The 21476-nt window shown below is 39.2% G+C and overlaps 1 protein-coding gene across 5 annotated transcripts in view; it reads right to left on the reverse strand.

Moving 5' to 3' along the window:
• The window catches only part of nectin1b (nectin cell adhesion molecule 1b), a 181758-nt gene that overhangs the window by 109038 nt on the left and 51244 nt on the right, over positions 1 to 21476 (reverse strand). For all 5 annotated transcript variants that reach the window (XM_017416377.3, XM_017416378.3, XM_017416380.3 and 2 more), the window contains exons 2-5: positions 17209 to 17580; positions 15137 to 15436; positions 14418 to 14535; positions 7772 to 7923 (exon numbers count right to left, since the gene is read on the reverse strand). In XM_017416377.3, the coding sequence (XP_017271866.1) occupies positions 7772 to 7923; positions 14418 to 14535; positions 15137 to 15436; positions 17209 to 17580 (942 nt within the window). The remainder of the gene's footprint in view (positions 1 to 7771; positions 7924 to 14417; positions 14536 to 15136; positions 15437 to 17208; positions 17581 to 21476) is intronic.

Genomic DNA, 21476 nt, shown 5'->3' on the forward strand with positions numbered 1-21476 from the left:
TGCTCCTCAACCTGTCACATGACATGTTTCTACTTGAGATGAAAGTGTAATAATAAACAAGATGCACACGGATGGCCTTTGGATCTATGAATAATGCAGACAGTGATGTGAGAAGGCACAGGCGCAATATGGTATAGAACACAGATTGAGACAGATGACAGGCAAAGACAAACAAATTTCACATTGCAATGGGAGCCTTTGCAAAGCTGACATAATAATGTCTCTTGTCTCTGTCAGAGAGGAGAAGGAGACAAATGGCTGCATGGAGAAGCACTGCTGTTTGATGTCAGTAATATATGGTGCGTTACTTGTTTTATTCAAGGATGTTCTTGCTGCAGTGTTGCAAGTTTTATTACAGGGAGTGATGGGTGCACCATCACAATGAAAAAAAAAAAAACTTGCTGCAGGAACAATGAAACCATTTGGCCTGTTTAAAGCAAATAAAAGCAAACATACATTTGTCTATATGATCTATTTGTTTGTTTGTTTTTATTTGGAAAAAAAGACAAATATTTTAAAATGTGACTGAATAAGGCAATGTATAAATAGTACATTTCTGGGGAATTCATGATGATTATGTGCACAGATAACTTTCATTGCATCATAGTTTTTTTGTTCCTGTCTCCATGGCTTGTTAAGTTCATTCCCTAATACAGAAACAGTACAGATAGGAAAACAAAATTGAAACTAAGCAGGGCTTCTTCTTTTGCATAGCTTTTGTATTGTCTTGGCACCTCTGAATTTTGTTTTTGTGCCACTCTAAAATATTTAGACTAATGAGATCATCTCTTGCCGTCTTATTTGTGTATGAACAGGCACATATGGACAAAGACTGGGCCTGATGCTGTAAGCACTCTCTGATGTTCATTCGTGACAATGGCCCCAGGAGACTTCATTTTGGTTTTTTCCTTAAATCCGTCATGGAAGAACCAACATAAATGCATTCAAATTTACATATTTGAAAAAAAATCTAGGTGCTGAATAAATATATAAACAGAAGCCATCTGGAAATTTTTACATTTGTTGACAACCAGCTGATAGTGAATTTAAATACCACTGTGAGATAGTAATTTCTTTGAGATTTTTTAAATTCTGAAGATGTTTGGGCAAAAGGTTGTTTTTTTTCATGGATTTTATCAAGTTTTACTGAATTTGAAAAACATGTCATGTTTTAATTGATTGATGCTATTGATTTCCTTTAAAAAAAGGTGAAAACTTTAATTTTTGAGAAAAATCTTGTAATTTGTACAACTAATGGCACAATCTGCTAATAGAAGATAAATATCAGTTTTCTGATTGTGACTATATTATTTCACATCTGTATGATAGCAAAATCCATGTTGAGCATCTAGTAATAAGATTTAAGGGCAATTATAACATCTAATGTCATCTTAAAGTAACATGCTCTCTTAAATAATTAATATCTACGCTGAGGATGCTTTCAATGCCACTTTGACCTACCCAAAGGTGCTTTGCTGCTGTCATGGAGGAACATGTTTGAAATCATTAGGTCATTATAGAAACTCCTACCTTCTTCACTTTAGGTTAATTTGCCAGCTACATAATAATGGACCAGATTAAAGTGAGACAGAGAAACAAAAATATCCAAACAGGTGCTTTTTTTAAAGAGCATCACCGACTCTCTCTCATCACTGTTTCGCTGCCTTCTTATCATTGAACTGTAGGAATTAGAGGATAGAGAAAGTGACAGCCAGTGAACATCAGAAGTTGACACAGGCTGTTACGTAAAGTCGTGTAAACAGGCTTTTTGCCCTCTGTTCCACCTCTGCCTCTGCTCCGCTCACAGATGCTGTTTGCCTCAGAGCTTATTTCTGGCATCCACTTTCGCTGCTCTACAAAATTCCAAAAATCAGACTCACTGATGCATCTCCCTCGGTCACGTGGATATGTTTATTTATTTATAATTCCACTGCACTATCTTCGCTGTTTGTCTCATTTTCAGCACATAAATCGGATTTTTTTTTTCTTCTTCCCACCTTTTCCACTCATAACTTGATTTTCTCAAACAGGAGCCAACTATTGCTTGTTCAAGCAACCGTGAACAGATGTTGGCACTGATAGCCTGAGCTTACACGAGGATCTCTCCTCACGCTTTCCTGCTAAATTGAAGAGAACGTTCTCTCTCCATCCAGTTTAACCGGAGTGGTAAAGCCCTGTAGCAAAACTGACTGAATCTCGGCTCACCAAAGCGGCTCGGTTCCGACAAAAGAGAATGAAGGTTAGTGCATTGAGCCTTACGGGGGAATCTCCAAAGGCTTCACATGCAAGTTGACCCCTAACACATCCAATATCATTCTTCCCAGCTGATCCCACTAATACAGCTGGAATAATGAATTGCCTTTAAACAGTTTAGCCCCTAACTCACAAGGATCAGCGTGGCTGTGTGAGAGAATAAATCTTGAAGTGAGTAAACAAATGTATCCTCGAATATAAAAGAAAAAAAAAAGTTCCCTCGTGTGATTTTACAGTTTGCTGCCAAGAATAAAACCTCACATCTTCTTTCTCAAGGGTGAAAATGACATAATTGTAAGGCCATCCTGACAAAACGGCCATTCATCACGTCTTTTTATGGGCTGGGAAGATATTTAAGATGGCGGCATTGATTTGTTTCAAACACAAAAACAGAATGTGATGGTGGAAAGCTGATTATCCTAATGAAAGACTGATTTTGCTCTTAAGCTGGGGAGGATCTTTGAGGTTTTAACCACTCTATTCAGCCATCTTCCTGTGGCTTTCACCGCCACAGGACTGACTGACTGAGTGACATTCCTATTAGACACTTAAAAGCTGCTGAGAATGATTCGTCAAAAATAACTTCCATTGTAGGGTTGTCTAATTGTCTTTACTTTTTAACTTTACTTTTTAAATGGCCTCCGATGCCCATTGGTAATTAGCTGATTAATCAAATCTGACGACTTGTCAAACTTTCTCCCAGGAGATTTCTGAACTGCATGTAAATGAGCAAGGCATTGGCTGGAAAGCATTACATGAAGCTCATCGTTCCTGCTATAGATCGTCTCCCTCCCGTTCTGATTTCTCCATCAGACTTCTTTCTCCACCTCTTTTCCTGAGAGCGAGGATTGATTAAAACCGGGGAGTGGTTCATTAGATTCTGACAAGTGACACCATATCTGCAGAACCAATGTCCTTGAAGAAAGCCGTTTACACATGTGACTCAGCCGATGCCATCTAAACAGCAAACGCTGTCCCAAAACTAATTGAAACAAGGTGCTCTGTTGGCCCTGATATCTCCTGTGGTGACAAGTTATGCAGCTCCCACAGATCCATCCACCCCAAAAAACAAAAAAACAAACAAACAAAAAAAAACTGAGAAGCTTGATTAAAATCCGCTTTCCTTAAGTGCTCCATCAGTGTTGCATCCCACAGTGAGAAAATAGCTTTTCAATGAAACAAACAAGCTGGTGAGGACACTTTATCTTCCTGATACATGTGACCGGGCCGGCTAACCAACAAGTGTGTCAATACTACATGTGTCCATCTAAAAATGAACTTTAACATAAAAACAAAGAGTCCTACCTGCCAAATTCTTACATAATATTTCTGCTAGTGTGAATGTTCAACCCCAGTTCTGAAAAAATTGTGACATTGTATAAAATGAAAATAAAAACAGAACACAATGATTTGCAAATCTCATAAACCCATATTTTATTCAAATGTATCAAATGTTTAAACTAAGAATTGTACATATTTAAAACATTACATAAAGTAATTTGGAATTTGATGACAGCAACAAATCTAAAAAAAAGTTAGGACAGGGCCAACAAAAGGCTGTAAAAGTAAGTGGAACGAATAAGAAGAGTTTGTTGCACAGAATCCTGTTAATTGGCTGCAGGTCAGTAAGAAGACCAAAGAAGAAGGCCAAATATCTCAGAAATTAAAAAGGACTGAGCTTTAGTTCTTTGCAAAGAACTGTGTCTAAAAATAGTGGAACAATTTTTGAATAATGTTCCTCAACAACAAATTAGGAAGACTGAATATCCCATCATCTGTAGCTCATAATATCATCTAAAAATTTCAAGAATCTGGAGAAATGTCTGTCTGCAAAGGTCAAGGCTGAAAATCAATATTGAATAGTCATGATCTTTGGGCCCTCAGGCGGTGCTGCATTAAAAACAGGTCTGATTTTTTGTCTGGACATCACTGAATGGGCTCAGGAACACATCTACAAATCACTGTCTGTCAAAACAGTTGTCCATATTAAAGAGGAGAGGGACCATCCAGCCTGTTATCAGCGCTCAGTTCAAAAGCCTGCCTCTTTGGTTGGTGGGCGGCTCGCACATCTGGAAAAACAATATCTATGCAGAACAATACAGTATAACGAGTTTTAAGAACATCTGTTCCCAACCAGCAAAAAATACCCAGGGCTGTTGAACAGCTAGAATCTTACATCCAGCTTTCCTCTTCAGAAACTCAGCAACTGGTCTCCTCAGTTCATAAATGCTTGTAAATATATATATTATTTTTATTTTTTATTATTTTTTTACAGTAGTAAATTTTATTGAGATGTTATATTGCCATTACTATGTTCCTCTGTAAATAAAATTAGTTTTATGATATTTGCAAATCATTTCATTTTGTTTTCATTTGCAATTTACACAATGTCTATACTTTTTTTTTTTGAATTGGGGTTGTTTTTTTTTTATATATTGAACATATGGGTTGAACTATTGCTTTGTCACTTTTTTTTTCTGCAGAAAACGCTCAGGTAGCATTACTCAGACCAAACGGCAGCCATCACATTCCATGTTTCAGCCGGACCTCTCTGAAGCTGCTTGGGGGCACGAAGATGCTCTCTGAAATAACGAAGCATCAGAAAATTCTTTAAACCTTCATTATGAACAGCCAACGTCAAGGAGCACAGAAATACACAGGAAAATGTGGTGTCCACCCTGAAGTTCACCTCTAACATCATGTCAGACGAACAGAGACAAAAAACCCCTCTGAAACACTCACACAGATTTCTGTGAAGCCAAGTGTTGACAAATGAACATTGAGACGAGCTAATATGTCACACTATCATCAGAAAAGCAAATTCCACCAGGTATAATAATACTGAAACACATTTGTGTTGCACCACAACACAACAAACTCAAAGGCAAATTTACTCTGTTCCTGTTTGCTTCAATCAAAAGGACCAAACTGTTTAATGTTCCAGATCCGCTGTAGTCGTTTTTTAGGCTGCTCTGTAATTGGACGGGGCACCACGTTGGAGGCGAGAGTCTGAACTGCGGTTTAGGAAGAGGAGAGAGGCAGCCCGTTCTCCCTTTAACCTGACACTGTTGCTATGGGAACCAGCAACATGCTTTTAAGGCTTGTACGGTCCCCTTTGGGAAATTCAGTACTTCTGCTGAGTAACAGTATATAACACTTCCAGCTTGTATCCGGCCAGCTTATTACTTTAGAGGGTACAAAAAGGCGACCAGGTGCTTTTTTTTTAATATTCAAGACGTGTTTTGGCATGAATGTAACTCCACATATCATACTAACAAACTGTCAAGCAGGAAAAAGGAAAGGATTTTGCTGTAGTGCTGATTATAAAAAAACTGAATTATATTTTTTTATTATTTTTGAAGAGAAAATATTGTCATAGTATGAATTTAGGATAAAATTTCACCAACTGTTTCACCAATTCAAACAGGAAAAAGCATGTTTGTCTTCTCCAGAGATGACTATAAATGTTAGGTTGCATCAGTGATTAGTACATGTGAACTTTGTAAGTTGACAACATAAACAGAAACTCCCAGCCAACAGTTTAATAAATGAGGTGCAGAGACACTCCTTCTCAGGAACATTTCCAGATCAATAGTTATCTGCAGTCCCTCCTCCTTTACTTTTGCCATTCTTTCTGCAACTTCTTTCTGAGTCCGCCCATTTTACTTTTGTCCTGCATCTGAAACATTTCCTGGCAAACTCATCTTGGTTTTGGATTTTATTCTAGATAATACTAGGGCTTTGGAAAGCTCAACCAGCTACCCCCACAAGTAATCAAGCATCCTGCTGGCATGGCAAACTATCATTATAGATGTTAAAAAGAAAATATTCCCGCAAACTAGCATCAAATACTGTTTCAGAAAATGTTTTTTTTTTTTCAGAAAAAAAACCCACAATATAAATATTAAGATCAGGAGAAAAAGGCTCAACTACTTCCTACTGTGGGAGAGAATAACTTATAGTTTTGTGCACTGAATCTCTCTGGAAACGCCCTAAAATCATTATGACTTTTCAATGAACATTTTATGGCTCCTAATTGTGTGATGTGTAATAGCTGAGTGTATTTATCACATATAATTCACATTTCTAGGCAAAAAAGACTTTACTCATTGAGAACCAGGAGTGATTTTAGAGCTTAAACGTCCTTTTACCTGCAGCTGAACAACCTGCAAGCTTTTTAACAGCTGCAAATGCTAAAAAACAAAAAAAAAGACAAACTGCAACTGAATGCACTCAAGTCATGTACCCACGCATTGTTCACTTCGCTCACACAATAAAATTATGCAGACAAATGATGAGAATAAACAAAAAGACTGCTGGGACAACAGCGCTATGGTTTGTTAATTTAAGCGATCAATGAAAAGCAGAAATAGAAAATTACTTCAGTGCCTTTGCTTTGTTTTACTATAGGAGTTACGGAGCTTTATGTCAAACAGTCCATCTCTTTGGAGCACACTAACTCAATACAAGTTGATGCACAGTGATTTTATGACAAAAGATTACCTCAGTTTCCTGTATCTAAAAGGTATGCTCTTTTGGGACCGATATTATCACACCCCTAACTTATCTACTTTGGACTGAAGGTAATGTTGTCACATCGTTTAAAGCAGCTTTGCCCTAGTCTTATATTTGTGGGAAAAATGACAGAGAGGAAACAGAAACAAATGATACTGTAAGGGAACAGCTGTTCGTTTCACAACAAGCATGGCATTTCAGAGACACATGAGTCAACATGCAAAGCAATGCAAGTTAGAACACGCCAGATTCCCAGAAACCAAGCAGCAAGGGGGGAGGAGGGGTGTCTTTCCAGTCCAACCAGACCAAAACTGTCACAGTCTCCCAATACCACGCACACAGCTGCTACCAATCACAGGAAGATCCCAGCATTTGTAGGATGTATAGCAAGATCTGATGGATAATGTAGCCGGGGCTTTGAGTGCACAATAAAGTCCCTTATGGATTGAAACCAAGAGGAACCACGGTTCATGTATGCCAGCAATTATGTGGAAGGGTAGAAGACTGACTCAGTTTTGTTCAAAGTTTTGTTTTCCCCTGAAAACATAAGAGTCAAAAGGAGCTCGGAGCTCAGCAGCAGCAGAGACACGAGCTGTTCGGGGAAATGGGAGTATGATGTGAGCAAACTATGATCAATACAGTACCCTCACCTAAAAACCCCCAATTTCCTTGATGTTATTTTAGGTGCTGATAATAGACCCATGTTAGTTTGCTCCCACACGTGCTTGTACCAGGCCAGGGTGGGAGGAGGTGGTGGTTGTTGGTGTGTGTGGAGCTCTAATACTCAAACAATGAGAGGATTATTTTTTTCCTCAACTAACCTGCCACAAATACAGGCTTCCACATAGGAAACACAAAGACGATTTGCTAAAATCTTTTGTTTGTTTCATGTGAGCTGAATCTGTAACAAAACTGTTTATTTTATAGGGGGCTACTGCATTGATGAAGCCATGCCAGAGTTACTGAAGAGAGAGAGCGGAAATGGCAACCACTGTACACCTACCTGTGATGTTGACATCAACACTGCCGGTGCGAGTCCCGATGCCGTTGGTCGCGTCACAGACGTAGGTTCCTGCCAGTTCATAGGTCACCGGCCCCTTGAAGAACAGAGTGTTGTTCTTGATCTCCACTTTGCTGGGTAGGGAGCCGTTCAGGCTGTGGTGAGAAAGAGAGGCAATAATGCAGACCACATAAAAAGGGAGAATTACTCCAGACCACAGAAAAAAAACCTCCCCAATGCAGCAAGGCAATTCAAAACACATAAAAAATACAGTCTCTCGTGCAAAACAGCCCTGCATGAGGGGGTGAGATAAATACCAAGAATATTTGACAGCGTTGTATTTCAGCTGTCATCCATCAAGTCCAAACAAAATTATGAGGACAGGGAATCCCAGCAGGCCCAAACAGGTAAGATATAGCTGATGCTTGAGGATGGGCTGCTTCAGCATGTGGAATACAAAACAGACAGAGGTAGGAGGGGAAACAGTGTGGGGATGGGGGGCCTCCTTCCTCATCTACAGCACAGCTCAGACGCCTGAACCCAAAACTCAAGGGAGCTGTCAGGAGAGGCAGCTGATCAAGCGATAAATGCAAAAGCTACCGAACGCTAGGCTGCCATTGAGACGTGCAGCCCATTTCTCTTTCCTGAAGGTGTTTGTCTTCATGGTTCAGTGTCTGTGCTGCGTTCAGGCTCGCCCGTGTCCTTTGATCGGGGCCAGCCCACTCTGAGGTCACAGATCGTGAACACAAAAGCCCTCCACTGTATTATCTGCACCTCTTTTATGGAGCCCACAGGCTGAAAGAAGTTTCAACTTTCGCGACAATTAGCCGTTTCCTGTCGCCTTCCACTCTATCAGCTTCATCAGCTGCTCTGAATGGGCTCGGCTTAGGCAGAATTACAAATACAATTGTGATCATGCTGAATGGCTCTCCGCTCTGACTGTGGCGACAATGAGGATGCTGCAAAGATATTCTTTTGTCACTCCTGGGTCAGAGAAACACTTTGAGAGGAGCTAATGTGTAAGAACATTAAAAAACAATATGGTGCTTCATTTAGTGAAGTGATAGAAAAACAAAATGAGATTACAGAGAGGAAACAAAATTAGGTCTCGTGCTAACAATGGTCACAAATCAGGCACTTGAGGTTTAACTAAACAGGCTTTTAACAAGGCTCTTCAATGACAGCAAGAGAGAGGAAACTGTAATAGGAAATAAATGTCATCAAAACAATAAAACTATTTTTTACATCCTAAAACGTAGTTCAAAAAAAAAGCTGAGCTAGAGTTGTTTTTCCATCAGCCACCTTAGTGAAGCAATCACAATGGAACCGCAAACAGCCCTCGATACAGTATGTCACGATCCAATAATCAGTTAACTTGTGAGCCTCTATCAAATGCTGAGTTCTGCAAAGCCCAATTGATTTGCTGCAGAAATTAAAGGCTTGCAAACTGCGATTCACCACTGGTTCTGCCGCGACCAGCCTTGTCTGCATTTATGTGAGAGTTGTGCGTGTCTGTGTTGTGTGCATGAGTGGAGCCTGAGGGGCAGCAAAATGAAAGACTAACAAACAGCTTGAGAGTGATACAGATTCTTTGAAGACTGGCCGGGCTCCTCGTGCATGCAGGCTTTGTGTGGAGATGTTGGTGCGTGGAGCCTGCATCAATCTGACTTCCTGGTTTCACTAAAAACAATGGGATTTTGCAAAGTCAAAAATTCAGAAAAAAATTGTCTTCATTATTACAGATTTGGAAAAAAATATATTTAATTTCTCAGAAAAATTTACAGTGTTCTTTACACACGCCGTGCTTTGATGTTCGTAGTTTGAACTGTTGACAACCAAACAAAACAAGAAATCGTGCAACAAAGAATCTTTTCTCAAAGGAAAAATATTTTTCTTAAACAGAAATGCCTCTAAAAGTAATTTTATGTACTTAAGCTTATCTGTTTTTCTTTGTGCCCATATTCTATTCTTGTTCTCTCTGCAATCAGTGGGGGCTCTACTTCTGCACACTTTGGCTCAAATAAATAGCGACAGGGGCCAAATTCTAACGCCTGATTCAAACCGAACAAAACATTTAGCTTTTCCACGTAGAAACACACATCAGCTAAAACATTATGTCAAATGACAGACTAATTAATGCTGCTCATCTCCCTATAATACAATAAACATCTGAAAACAATGAATGCTGAAGGACTATGTTGAGATTTGCCCCCAAAAAAGCTGAAACTGAGTTTTTATTGCTAAAAGAAGAAGAACGACTAAACTAAAAGCTGAACGGAGCAAAACACTACTAAAAAGCTAAAAGAAACACAATGCTACATAAAAATCAAAAGCAGCAAAATACTAACTAAAATAGGCATAATACTAGCTAAAAGTATCAAAACACGAGCTAAAATTAGCAAAATGCTAGCTAAAAGCAGCAAAGGGTTATTAGCTTCAGACTAGAAGTGGTAAAATGAAAGCAAATAGTAGCCAAATGTTAGCTAAAAGTTCAAAACAGCAAAATGTGAGCTAAAATCAAAATGTAGCAAAACAATAGCTTAAAGGTGCAAAAGAATAAATAAAAGCTATAAGTAACAAAACAGTAAAAGTAGCATACGAAGACAGAAATAGAGCAAGTTTGCTGAAGCAGATTTCAAAGAGAAACTAAAATGATCTCAATACATTTCTGTGTGGAATTATTTGTAAATAAACTTACGTATTTTAAAGAATAAAAAACTTAGAAAAAACAAAATTTATAGCAGCCATCTACTAAACTAGATAATAAACTCGAGTGCAAAGTGTTGTCTGAAGGTGGCAGTAAAGAATATGTTGCTTGTGGTTAGAATTCAGTGGAAGGTTTTGTCCGAATATTAAATAACTGCAGAGTAAATCCATAAAAAAGAAAATTGAGATGACGCTTCTTTAGAAATAACTTTTTTTTATCTCTGAGGATATTCGGAAAGATATGTGCCAGACCAGACTGAAAAGAGCTGGTGAGTCATATCTTTTAGTCTTTTCCAAGTCAGATATGATTTGCAAAAGTTATTTTTATCATCGTGTGCATCAGGTCTTCTTTGGAAGTGACGAAAAACACCTCAACACTTTCTGCAGGCTGTAGGACACGAGTGGGACCCACAAAAACAGTTTAGGAACGGCTCAGACAACACAAAAACAAGTCAGAGGTATTCACTTGGACTCTAAACTCTCCAGATACCAATCTGATGGGTTCTGATTACGCCCGTCTTAAGTAAAGTCAAATGCAAAACCACAAAGATGCCATCGCTCCTCCATGCTCTGAGCTCTGACTGATCATTTCTGGTCCTTTTGCATGAAGTTTCCCTACTCAATATTAGGTAGTGGTCATAATGTTATGGCAGAAACTAATGATACAATCTTAATCTCTAAAATAACTTGTATTAGGATTGTTGTTACACGCCCCACACCCCCTGAAATCAAACCACAAGGACACAGAAAGGAATGACACAACTTCAGAAAGAAGAAGCAAAATATGAACAGATTTATCTTTGTCTGCATCCTTTCCATAGTGCTGTCAGATGTTTCACAAGTTATTTTCCAACCCAATAAGATTACTGAATTCTTTTGCTCAAATTTAGAAATTTGGTCAAACCTGTGCAGAGATCTATATTGCCCGATTCCATGAAAGGTGGGCGATCATGTAATTCTCTCTCTCTCTCTCTCTGTCTGTGTTTGTTTGTTTGTCTGTTTGCTAAATATTTCATGAACCATTGGATATATTTTAGTGAAAATATTTATGTAATGTGGAAGTAGCATTCCTTAAAAGAACAGATGTTATACGCTCCTTTGGGTGACAGTTTTAAACAAAAATCTTGTGTAACCTGTTAGCAACTGGAGTGTGTGATGAGTGACTTATCTACTACCACACCAAATTTTTGCTCAATATCTGTAAAACTGACTGTATTTTATCCACTTTTGTATTTGCTAAGTTGGATTAGCTGTGGACTTAATTTGTTGCATAACTTGCCCTCATTAAAACACAGTTCCCATGTTTAGCAGTTATTAGTTTGGACATGTTTGGTTAAAATCAACTCTTTTTTTAAAGAAAAAAACAATTAATAGCCAAAAGATCCTGGCTAAACCTGCATAGGTTATTTAAAAAAAGAAAAATCTAGCCTTGAAGAATGATCTTTTGAGTTAACTAGTTAAATACTTTTTGTAGGTCTGAAACCTTTTACTCAACTTAAATATTTATTTTTTTGATTTATAACAAGATGTTACTACCCATGTTTGCATTCTGCTTCAATAAAACAGATGCACATTGTTTTCCTGGCCTCTGTGACATCAGGACTGGGTGTACATTCAACCAAACTGTGATTTAAATATGATTCTAAAAAGGTCATTACGTATCTGTGAGTTTCATACACAGGCACTGGCAACTAAAGAAATTAACCAACAGCTGTCTTTATGTGGCCTTTAATCAACATGACTAATAGAATCTCATTTTCACAATAAAGATAAGCAAGCACGCTAATTAGAGCTGAGTTTGAAGTAATCACACTGTGAAATGAAGTAATAACAAAATACACACTTCTAATTTAAAGAGTTTTTTGTCTTTGAAAAATTGAAAAAGTATTTTGGAATGCAACAAAAAATAGCTTTTCAATGACGGAAAAAAAATAAACAAAAACTGAAATTTTATCACACAAGTAATTCAGCTGTAAGGGATAAAAAAAGCAGCTTCTCCTACAACCCATTTACTGCACTGATACCCACTCAGAAACTACAGTGTATTCTTGGAAAAAAAACACGAAGGAATGACGAACAAACAAAACATTTCAGAAATTAAAAGCTGAGCGTTTGTTGAAGGAATGCATATCGCCTGCCACCTTTCTTGCAAGAGTTAGTGCTTGGAGTATGTGTTGTGAATGACACTCAGTAACTACCACATCAAATTATAGCTAAATATCTGTAAAACCGACAAATTTATAGTTATTATTGTGTTAGTATGTTTGATTAGCTGTGGCAGCCATCTTGAGCTGTATGGACTTCAGCTGTTACTGAAATGTATTTGTATATCTAATGATTACTTTCTAGATAGTCAAGACTTGGTTCGTTCAGGTCATTAATGCGTTTTGAAAAAGAACTTTGGAATTATGATCTAAGACAATAAAAGTCTGCTCAGATGATCTTCTCGTGGACTTTCTTTGTGTCGAGGCAATGAAAAGAACACAAATATTTGCAGATGATAAAAATAACAGTAACTAGCACCCAGTAAACATGATCAACAACCCAGCTGATATTGTTTATCAAAAGCAGAACTATGGATTGGAATTGGCTACACCTCTCAGTGTCTGTGTTTGTGACGCAGTTCTGCCAAGCAGCTCCAGAACATTCCATCACAGCCTTGTTCTGACCTCCACAGTGGAGCCCAGGGGAACCTTCACAACAGATTTGGCATCTCATTTTCAGTGCAGCAATGGTCGTCCTCTCCTATCTGTCAGCACTGTGCCCTCGTCTTTCTAGATCACATCTCTTCAGCCGCCTCGTCTTCCCTTCCTATCTCAGCTCGCTTCAAATAAACACAAAGAAGAAAACCCAAACGGGCTGAATGCACTCTTTCTTGCCGCCTTCTTCAGCTGCTGTGTACACATCAGTGTTCCTGTCTATAAAATAAATATAAATGCAGAAGAAAGAAAAATCTGCCCGTGTCATTAAAATCTCATAGTTTGTGGAGTTGATACAATGAGGGCACAGCAGCCCATTAATTCTCTTTCAGTTCAGTGACATGATTCTTAACCTCACCTTCATTGAGCAGTTTAAGAAAAAAAAGCCACTTTTATCTCACAAATTAGACCTACAGTACTTAGCCCTAATATGCTTGCTTTAAATGTAAAATCCTACACTTTTTCTGGATTTTCTGTTTTCAAACCTTGCATCAATAAGCAGAGATGAGCATAAAAAGTTCAAGCTACAGCAAACAAATGATCATTCTAGTTTTGTTCCTGAGAAACGTTTGAAAATGTCTCATGTTGTTAATCTGATATTTTCATGTTTGTATGTCTGCCTTTTTTTTGCATTTTCTGTGATCTTATCTGAGGGAACAGCCCTGATCTCAGCCCAGCATTATGCCGGCTAACTTCAAAACTCGTACTTCTGCTTCAGCCCTCTCCCTTCTGTGTGTCGGGGATAAATTGCTGCCTCCATGCCTACAAGAGAACAAAACAGCACTAACGTTAACGCTTTCTCGCCCCTCTGCCTGCATGCTGGCCCTTAGAGTTCAAAGAAAACAGCCAACACAAAGCAAAGTGTGTTCTGTTAACATTTATCTCCCAGTATCTGTGACCATCAGGTAGATATGGGTGTGTTGCAATTGTAATGGACCCATTGTCCTCTGCCTCGGGTTTTATCTTCATTACACATTTTACAATAAAACCGAGATACATTTCCGTAGAAGACAAAGGAAGCTGGTGTGTTTTTGTCTTTGGTGATTGCCTTATAGTGTATAAAAATGCTGGGGAAGTGCACATTTGTTCAGCATTCCTATTCTGTGAAATTACCTTTCTTTGCCTTAGTAACCCCTCTCTACAATGTTTTCTGTCAAGAAATCTAAGGTGGGAGAAAGAGCACGTAGCAGGCTGTCTCGTCTTGTGGGCTTTAAGGGGTTTTGTTACGGTTTAGTCAGACTCACAGTTTCCACTGGTAGATTGTGACAGGGGGGTTAGCATCAGCCCTGCAGGTCAGCTGCACGTTCTGGCGGTTCAGATACCAGTTCCCATCAAACCCTTCGATTTTCACTTCAGGTTCATCTGCAAGGAAGGCACAGAGATGTCAGCTCATCCCTCAATGATCATAAAACTGGAGTTAAAATTGTACATCTGCTGGAGAACAGCATAACTTTAGAAAGACAGCATGGAAAATGTTTGTTTTAAGACCCTTTTCAGATAGTTCAATTATTACAATTAGGCATTTCTGTCATAAACAAATAAAAGCAAACAAATAAACTAATACTTTGTCTTCAAAGGCCAACTCTTTCAGCAGATAGTTCATACTGACTCTAGCCAAAGGATTAAAACTGGGTGAAGTCATTAATTTAACAGCTATATTACACTTCTATCAGTTTTTGCTGTGCTACAATTAAAATGGCTAAAGTCAATTCAATACAAACCTGAAAGACAGTTTAAACTTTTCTCACATGGCAGTAGGAAAAAAAAATCTGGATACTTCAGTACAATACATTAAAATCTCTGTTTCAGTAACAAAAAAAAAATCAGTAGTTGTTTGTACAGATTTAAAGTAAATTGGAGGTTTTCTCACATTTTTAACTACATGTTACAATGACTTTATGAAAACTAAAACAGTTGTCTGCCAGAGAGCATTTTTTTGTCTTTACTAAAGCAGATTTCTTACATTGGACATTGAGCACCACGCTGTCTGTGATCTTCTCATTTTGGTATGTCACAATACACGTCAGCCTCTGTCTGTGGGTCTCCCGGCTTGGTATGACCATAAAGTTGCTCCGTACGGTCGTCGTCCCGTTATTGTTGCGGGTCTCCTGGTAAGACGCTTCACCTTTCAACCTTGTATCCCATTTGATCACGCTCGGAGGCTTCCCATTGGCTGACACGCAAGTTGCGACCGTCATCTTGCGCCGTTGGCCCTTGGCGACGATTGTGGGAGTTGTCAGCGTCATTCGTGTCATTGGTCGAGCTGTGGGGTAAAAAAAAACAAATAAAACACATGTCAAAGATCTAAAACAGCTCGCTGGAGAAGATGAACATCTAATTTAGCTACAATCAAGTGTCTAAATTATAATAAAGTAAAAGGCTGAGATGAAAACATTGGGATAAAGTTCTGCCTCTTTCCCTTTTCAAAGCCAAAGCGGTGGTCATAGCTGCTAGTTGTAGAACCTACTTGTCTACCTAAATGCACAGTCATCCAAACTGAATCCTTTCTGAGTTGCCAATTAGCAATCTACTTTTGGTGCATCAAAAGGCAGGCTTGAGCGCGCGGAAACACACAACTGAAAAAGAGCTTTCAACGCTGCTGGTTTGCTGTCTGCATGCGAGTTCACTGAGCCGCTGCTGCCTGAAACATCTCAGCAACATCAAATGAGCTGAGAAAAAACACTCGTGGAACTTCGACTACTCAAGCCAAGTGCTTTTTTTGTTTCCTTTTTCTTGGACCTAATAGAAAACACACCAGCACGTAATTACTAATTAACTCTCTAATCAGAGTTAGCCAACAACCTTTTCAAAACCCTTCTTCTGAAGATAAACTGTCTCAAGTACTCATTTTTTTTCTTGCAGAATAAGACAGTTTGAACCAAATTACACACTTTGAAGTGGCCTTATTGATTTCTGTCTCACCTTCTGTATTTATTGACCAATATTTGTGTCAGTTTCCTGTTTAATAATTTGACTTGGTGTCACATAACGAGTGTGATTTTCACAGCATGTACGGTATGTTCTGCCAGTTTTACTGTAAACACACAAACATCTGGTTTTAGGTGTTCTTAAAAAATTTGGTGTGCTTTACAGCAGAGCCTGTGGCAAAGGCACGCTGAGCAGCTAAGCTGTAAAAGTGTTTCCATTTTGCTTTTCGCCTAACTGGAAGCCCCGACCGGCTGGTATCTGATGCAGAAAAATGTTTTGTTTCTGTCCAGTGTCACAAGTTAATGTGACAGTTTCACATTAACATGCATGCTGATTTATATGACAAACAAAAACATGTTAATGAAAAACACCCTCCTAACTGATGTTAAGATGTAAAACCTGTTTCATTTCCTGGCTTAAAACGCAACTGAATCACAGCAACAGTTGCACAATCAGTAATGTATAATCTATCTTTGTTCGGTAACATGTAGATGCATGCAAGTGACGAATCTTTCTGTAAAACACAGGCAAACACCAGCAGCAGTAGTCAGGCTGTGGTTTCAGCATATTTTTTATTGCTTATATCTTTCCAATAAATTAAGGGATTTGGAATTTTTCTTTTCAAGTTTTACTGTCAGAGTTTGAAAGATTTGCAGTTGCTGAGAGATCTCATCTCTCTGCAAGTGAAGGAAACATGCAATTACACAAAGCACAAGCAAATTTAGAAGACATTTACATCAATTAGACAGCACAGGTGATGGAAATACAAACACAATCAAATGTAAGATGCTGATGAAAAAACGCAGCGAGTAGCATAGACAAAAAAGTTGGCTGTATAGTATAACTTTATTTTCTTTAGATAGAGAAGTATCTCTTGAACAGACGTCTTTGCAGGAACAAAAACTGTTTTGGTCATCAGCAGTTGCTGCCTTGAATGTTAAAGACTCTCTGTAATCCTTAAAAAAACTAATTTCACTACTTTAAAGGTTTAAAGTAGTGAAATATTTAGAAATCTCAGAGCAGAAGGTCTTGCTCTGAGATTTCTAAACGACGACTTTGATTTTACTGATTCAAACTGAATTAGAGTTTGACGTGACATTTTCTTACCATACACAGTCAAGTTAACCATGTTCTCCCGGTTGCCAGCAGGAAATGTGGTGTACTCGCAGATGTAGGCCGCTTCATCATCCAGCCGTAAGTTGGAGAATATGATGGTAGTGTCCTCCAGCAGAGGCGTACGGTGGTGAACCGCTGCCTGCTTGAAGGTGACCCGGTCCTTATAGGGCGGCAGGACCGACACGCCAAGAACTGGGTTGGCAATGGCAACGTTATGTTTGGTGCCGTTGAGCAGCTTCTGCCAGGTAACCTGAGAAACCTTGACTGGCGGATTGCTGTTAATGAAAATGCAGCGCAGTTCCACTTGTGAACCCACAAAGCCGGACTTACTGGAGTCCATCTGTACCATCTGTCCATCGCCGGCTACAAAGAAAGAAGGAGAGAAGAAAATAAAAAATAATTACAATTAATAAGTGTTCAAGACCAAGCACAGCACTTCAGTCAATAGAAAGTACATGCACTGAAAGTCAAGGAGTCATTCCAGCCTCCTAGGTAGTACAGGCACGCTCACAGTCAAGCTCACTGATTCAGCCACACAATCCTGCACCACAAATATGACTCCCCCCTCCTGCACATCAGTGAAAAAGTTGGAACACGCTGGGTGGTTGTGTATAAATGCTGGGGGACATGTTATTAACATAATGGGCACATCCATATAGCCCTAGACTTTATCTGTGAAGGTCCTGTTTCTGATGAGATGGGAGGACCGAGCGAGAACCAATGCATCACTAATGAATGAGTACAAGGGCAGAGAGTTGGAGCCAAGTCATCGACTGCTGTACACCCCCTCCCTCACCCCCCATAGACCCACCCACCCTGCAACACACCGGGTAGTCCATTGTAATTTTAATTACTTTTTACTCACAAATACCTCAATGATTGCCTGCAGCTCCTATTAAAAGATACAATATGGAGTCCTGTGTATGCACTCACAACAATGAGAAGGCACACATTAGCTATATTAAAAACTCAGCAATTACACACACACACACACACACACACACACACACACACACACACACATTTTTTTGTCTATCCTCTCCTTTAGGGAGTTTGGTACACAAAAAAAGATCAATTAGTGAGTACAGACCATTAACCTCAACTGTAGTTTAGTCTTTCATGCATATATATTGACCTAATGCTAAAGTGAACTGTCAAGTTTCATTCTTAATCACTTTTCACTTAAGGCAAAGTTATTAGCTGTAGATTTCCAAGTGCCAATTGACTTGTGGTTGTAAAGGAGCCCAAAGATAAACCTTTTGAAATATTTGCTCAAACACGTTAAACTTTGACGTGACCAGTTTTATGTTGGCCCTTTTCTTTTAACAAAATCAAAATAAACAAACAAACAAAAAGCATCACTATGCAGAAAAATGAGTGCATTTAAGACACATGCTCATAGCGGCTTGATTGGATGGTTATTGAATAGTGACCATATGTCAGCAGGTAGAGTTTTTAGGGATGAAGTTTTCAAACAGTCTCATTGTTAAATTTAGGAAAGGAATGAATAGCTGCCTGTAAATGGGTAAAAATGACAAAGATTTGGTTTATACAAATTCATAAAAATTGAGAAAATTCTTTTCTCTTTTTAAATTATCATTGAAAACGCATCTATCATCTATCCAACATAACAAGCTATTAAAAGGTGTTATCTTGGTCTCTACAAAACGAAAAATTGTGTATTTTAAAAAATTATGAACTTGCTTTAGTGAATAATTACAAAAAGTATCTTATTAAATTTTGAAAATGATTACTGATTGCTTCATTAAATTCTCAAAGCTGTTCTTTTCTGCAAGTGCTCAATTTAAATTCTGAGCCCCAAACAACAGCTTCATCTTGATTTTCATCTGATCTGGGGTCTGCAACGAGCAGCGCAGATGTGCCACTGCAGGGCCTCTGCAATCCTGTTGTCTTCAACATGTCTTTGTTTTCTCAGGCTCTGATTTATGTCCCTTTCCAGGTGAACTCTAGTGATGTCCCATTTCCTCGTCCGACAACCCCCTGGCTGAGCTTGTATTTACAACCATCCGCAGCTATAATTATCTCCTATGGATAGACCCGCAGGAAGAGAGACTGAAATTCCTCCGTTAATCACGTTGGGCTCATAAAGCCGACCAGTGAATCTAGTCATGAATAGGGAGAAAATATGTTGTTGTCTCAAGAGAATAGCCAGGACCTGAACACATTCGCCTCAAACAGCGCCACTCTTTAGCAGTGAGTAACAGCATCACATTGATGGATAAATCGCAACCTTCAGTTTCCTCAGGGGGGGCTGTAAAATGTTTAGAAATACAAGAAAGAGATTCATTTCTGTAAAACACCCACAGAATACTATACTGGATAATCTCAGTCCTGAGCTAAAGAAGAAATGGAAGCTGAGGGGAGAGGGTGTTGTGTGCGTGCAGCTTCAAACCATCTCAAGCAGTGGCAGCGGTTGTTGTGTTAAGATTTTACTTGTAAAAACCATAGGTAGTCAGCCGAAGGACATCAGGGCACAGCATAGGCACTGAGAAAGGAAATGGTGCAGACTCTGGGTGGAAGACTATTAAGATTAACAATGTATTTTTTCCTCATCTTTCACAGCGGGTGCATAACCCTTACATTGAATTGCTTATGCCGGAGAGCAGTGCATTACGAGCGAGAGGCAATTTCAATCTATTGTTATATGCTTTCACTCAAATGTTGCCTTTGCTGCCTACTTCAAATTGTATAAAAACAAACTGACAACCTTTTGAAGTTACTGAGTACACATCATCTTTCATTTCCGTCTGAACACATCAGAAAAAGGCTTGTGATGACAGATTGATTCACTAATACAGTTTGACAGAAAGAACTGGCAACCTTGTCATCTGTACCTTGAGAACCACCTGTGTCCTCGTACAGCCCAGAGCAATGCTTTACTCCATTTTATCACAGCTTAGATTAGCAGTTGTGGCAGCTATAGGATGATATTTCTTGAAATGGCAAACACAATTTACAGTGGGACAACACTAGTTAAAGTTTAATCTCAAGTTGAAGCAAAGTGGGGGAGCTGCAGACACAGAGGGAGTGTAAAAACCCATAAATATGTACCTGGCCTTATCGGAGCCACTTCACTGCTAAAACAATAATGGCAGGGGTGGCTTTGTGAAAAGCTGCAGCCTTTCTCTCCTCGTTCTGCCCTTCCTCTTTCGATACTCCCAACCTACGTTAAACTAAGTAAACATTAGCTCACATGAATGGAAACCAGATAAATAGGCTTAATTACACAGCTACAAAAGTCCAAATCTCCTTTGTGAAGGACCAGGGATGCCCATGGCGACCCCCTACACTTAAGGACTGTAGAAGTCCTTGGTTTAGCACACAGTAGAGCTGTAATTATAGACTACATGATGGAATTGCAAAGCCGTAGAAGAGCAGTCACATACATGCTATGCAAGAAGCGTTAATACGTTAGATTTCAGGGGATTTTAGGAGCTAGCGGTGCAGAAAGAAAGGTGGAACACACAGAGAGAAAGATAAGCAAAGTAGTGAGATGCAAAGCGGGAAAAAGGGAGATTGGAACAAAAAGAAAGGTGGAGCTTTAGGGAGATTTGTAGGTGCGTTGTGGGTTTGAGCCTGGCCGGCATTATCGTTTGTGCTGCTGGTGCTTTGTTCTCTCACTGACAAGAGGGTGACTGTGGGGACAGTCATGCTCTAATACACCTGAGGCTAGACACTGTCTCAAGAGTTGCCAGACAGAGGGAAAGAGGAGTCCTGTTTCTGGAAAGAAAAGCAACAGGACAAACAAACAAAGCAGAAAGTATGTCCAAGCTGGCAGAATATGAAAAAGCAAGGCTTGATTCACACCAGGTGAGCTGACTTGGATCAGAGGGGACATGAGGGGCACTATTAAAACAGCTGCCGTGCCGTCTGGCCCAGCACTGATAGCAACAGACTCCGAAGGCCTCGACACAGAGCTATGCACAGAACGTTCAACTGTAATAAGGCCTGGTCTGTCAAGCAGCACTGAGAGGCATGTGCTTTGTGTTGTGTGCATATGGCACATTGGGCATAACAGCCTTCAGCTTTCTTATGGCATGTGGACAATGTCCAGGAAAATTCAGAACTGCGAGGCGGTTTTCACTGGAACGAGTTCTGATGACAAAAGTCTGAAGGTTGAATGTGCTGAAATTAGCCACATTCAGACATTTTATTACCCAGCTGGGAAAACAATGATAAATAATAAAATAACTACATTTTTTTTTCTCTAACAGATCAAAACAAAAAAGAATCATATT

The sequence above is a fragment of the Kryptolebias marmoratus genome, linkage group LG2 (assembly GCF_001649575.2).
Source record: "Kryptolebias marmoratus isolate JLee-2015 linkage group LG2, ASM164957v2, whole genome shotgun sequence".
Lineage (NCBI taxonomy): Eukaryota > Metazoa > Chordata > Actinopteri > Cyprinodontiformes > Rivulidae > Kryptolebias > Kryptolebias marmoratus.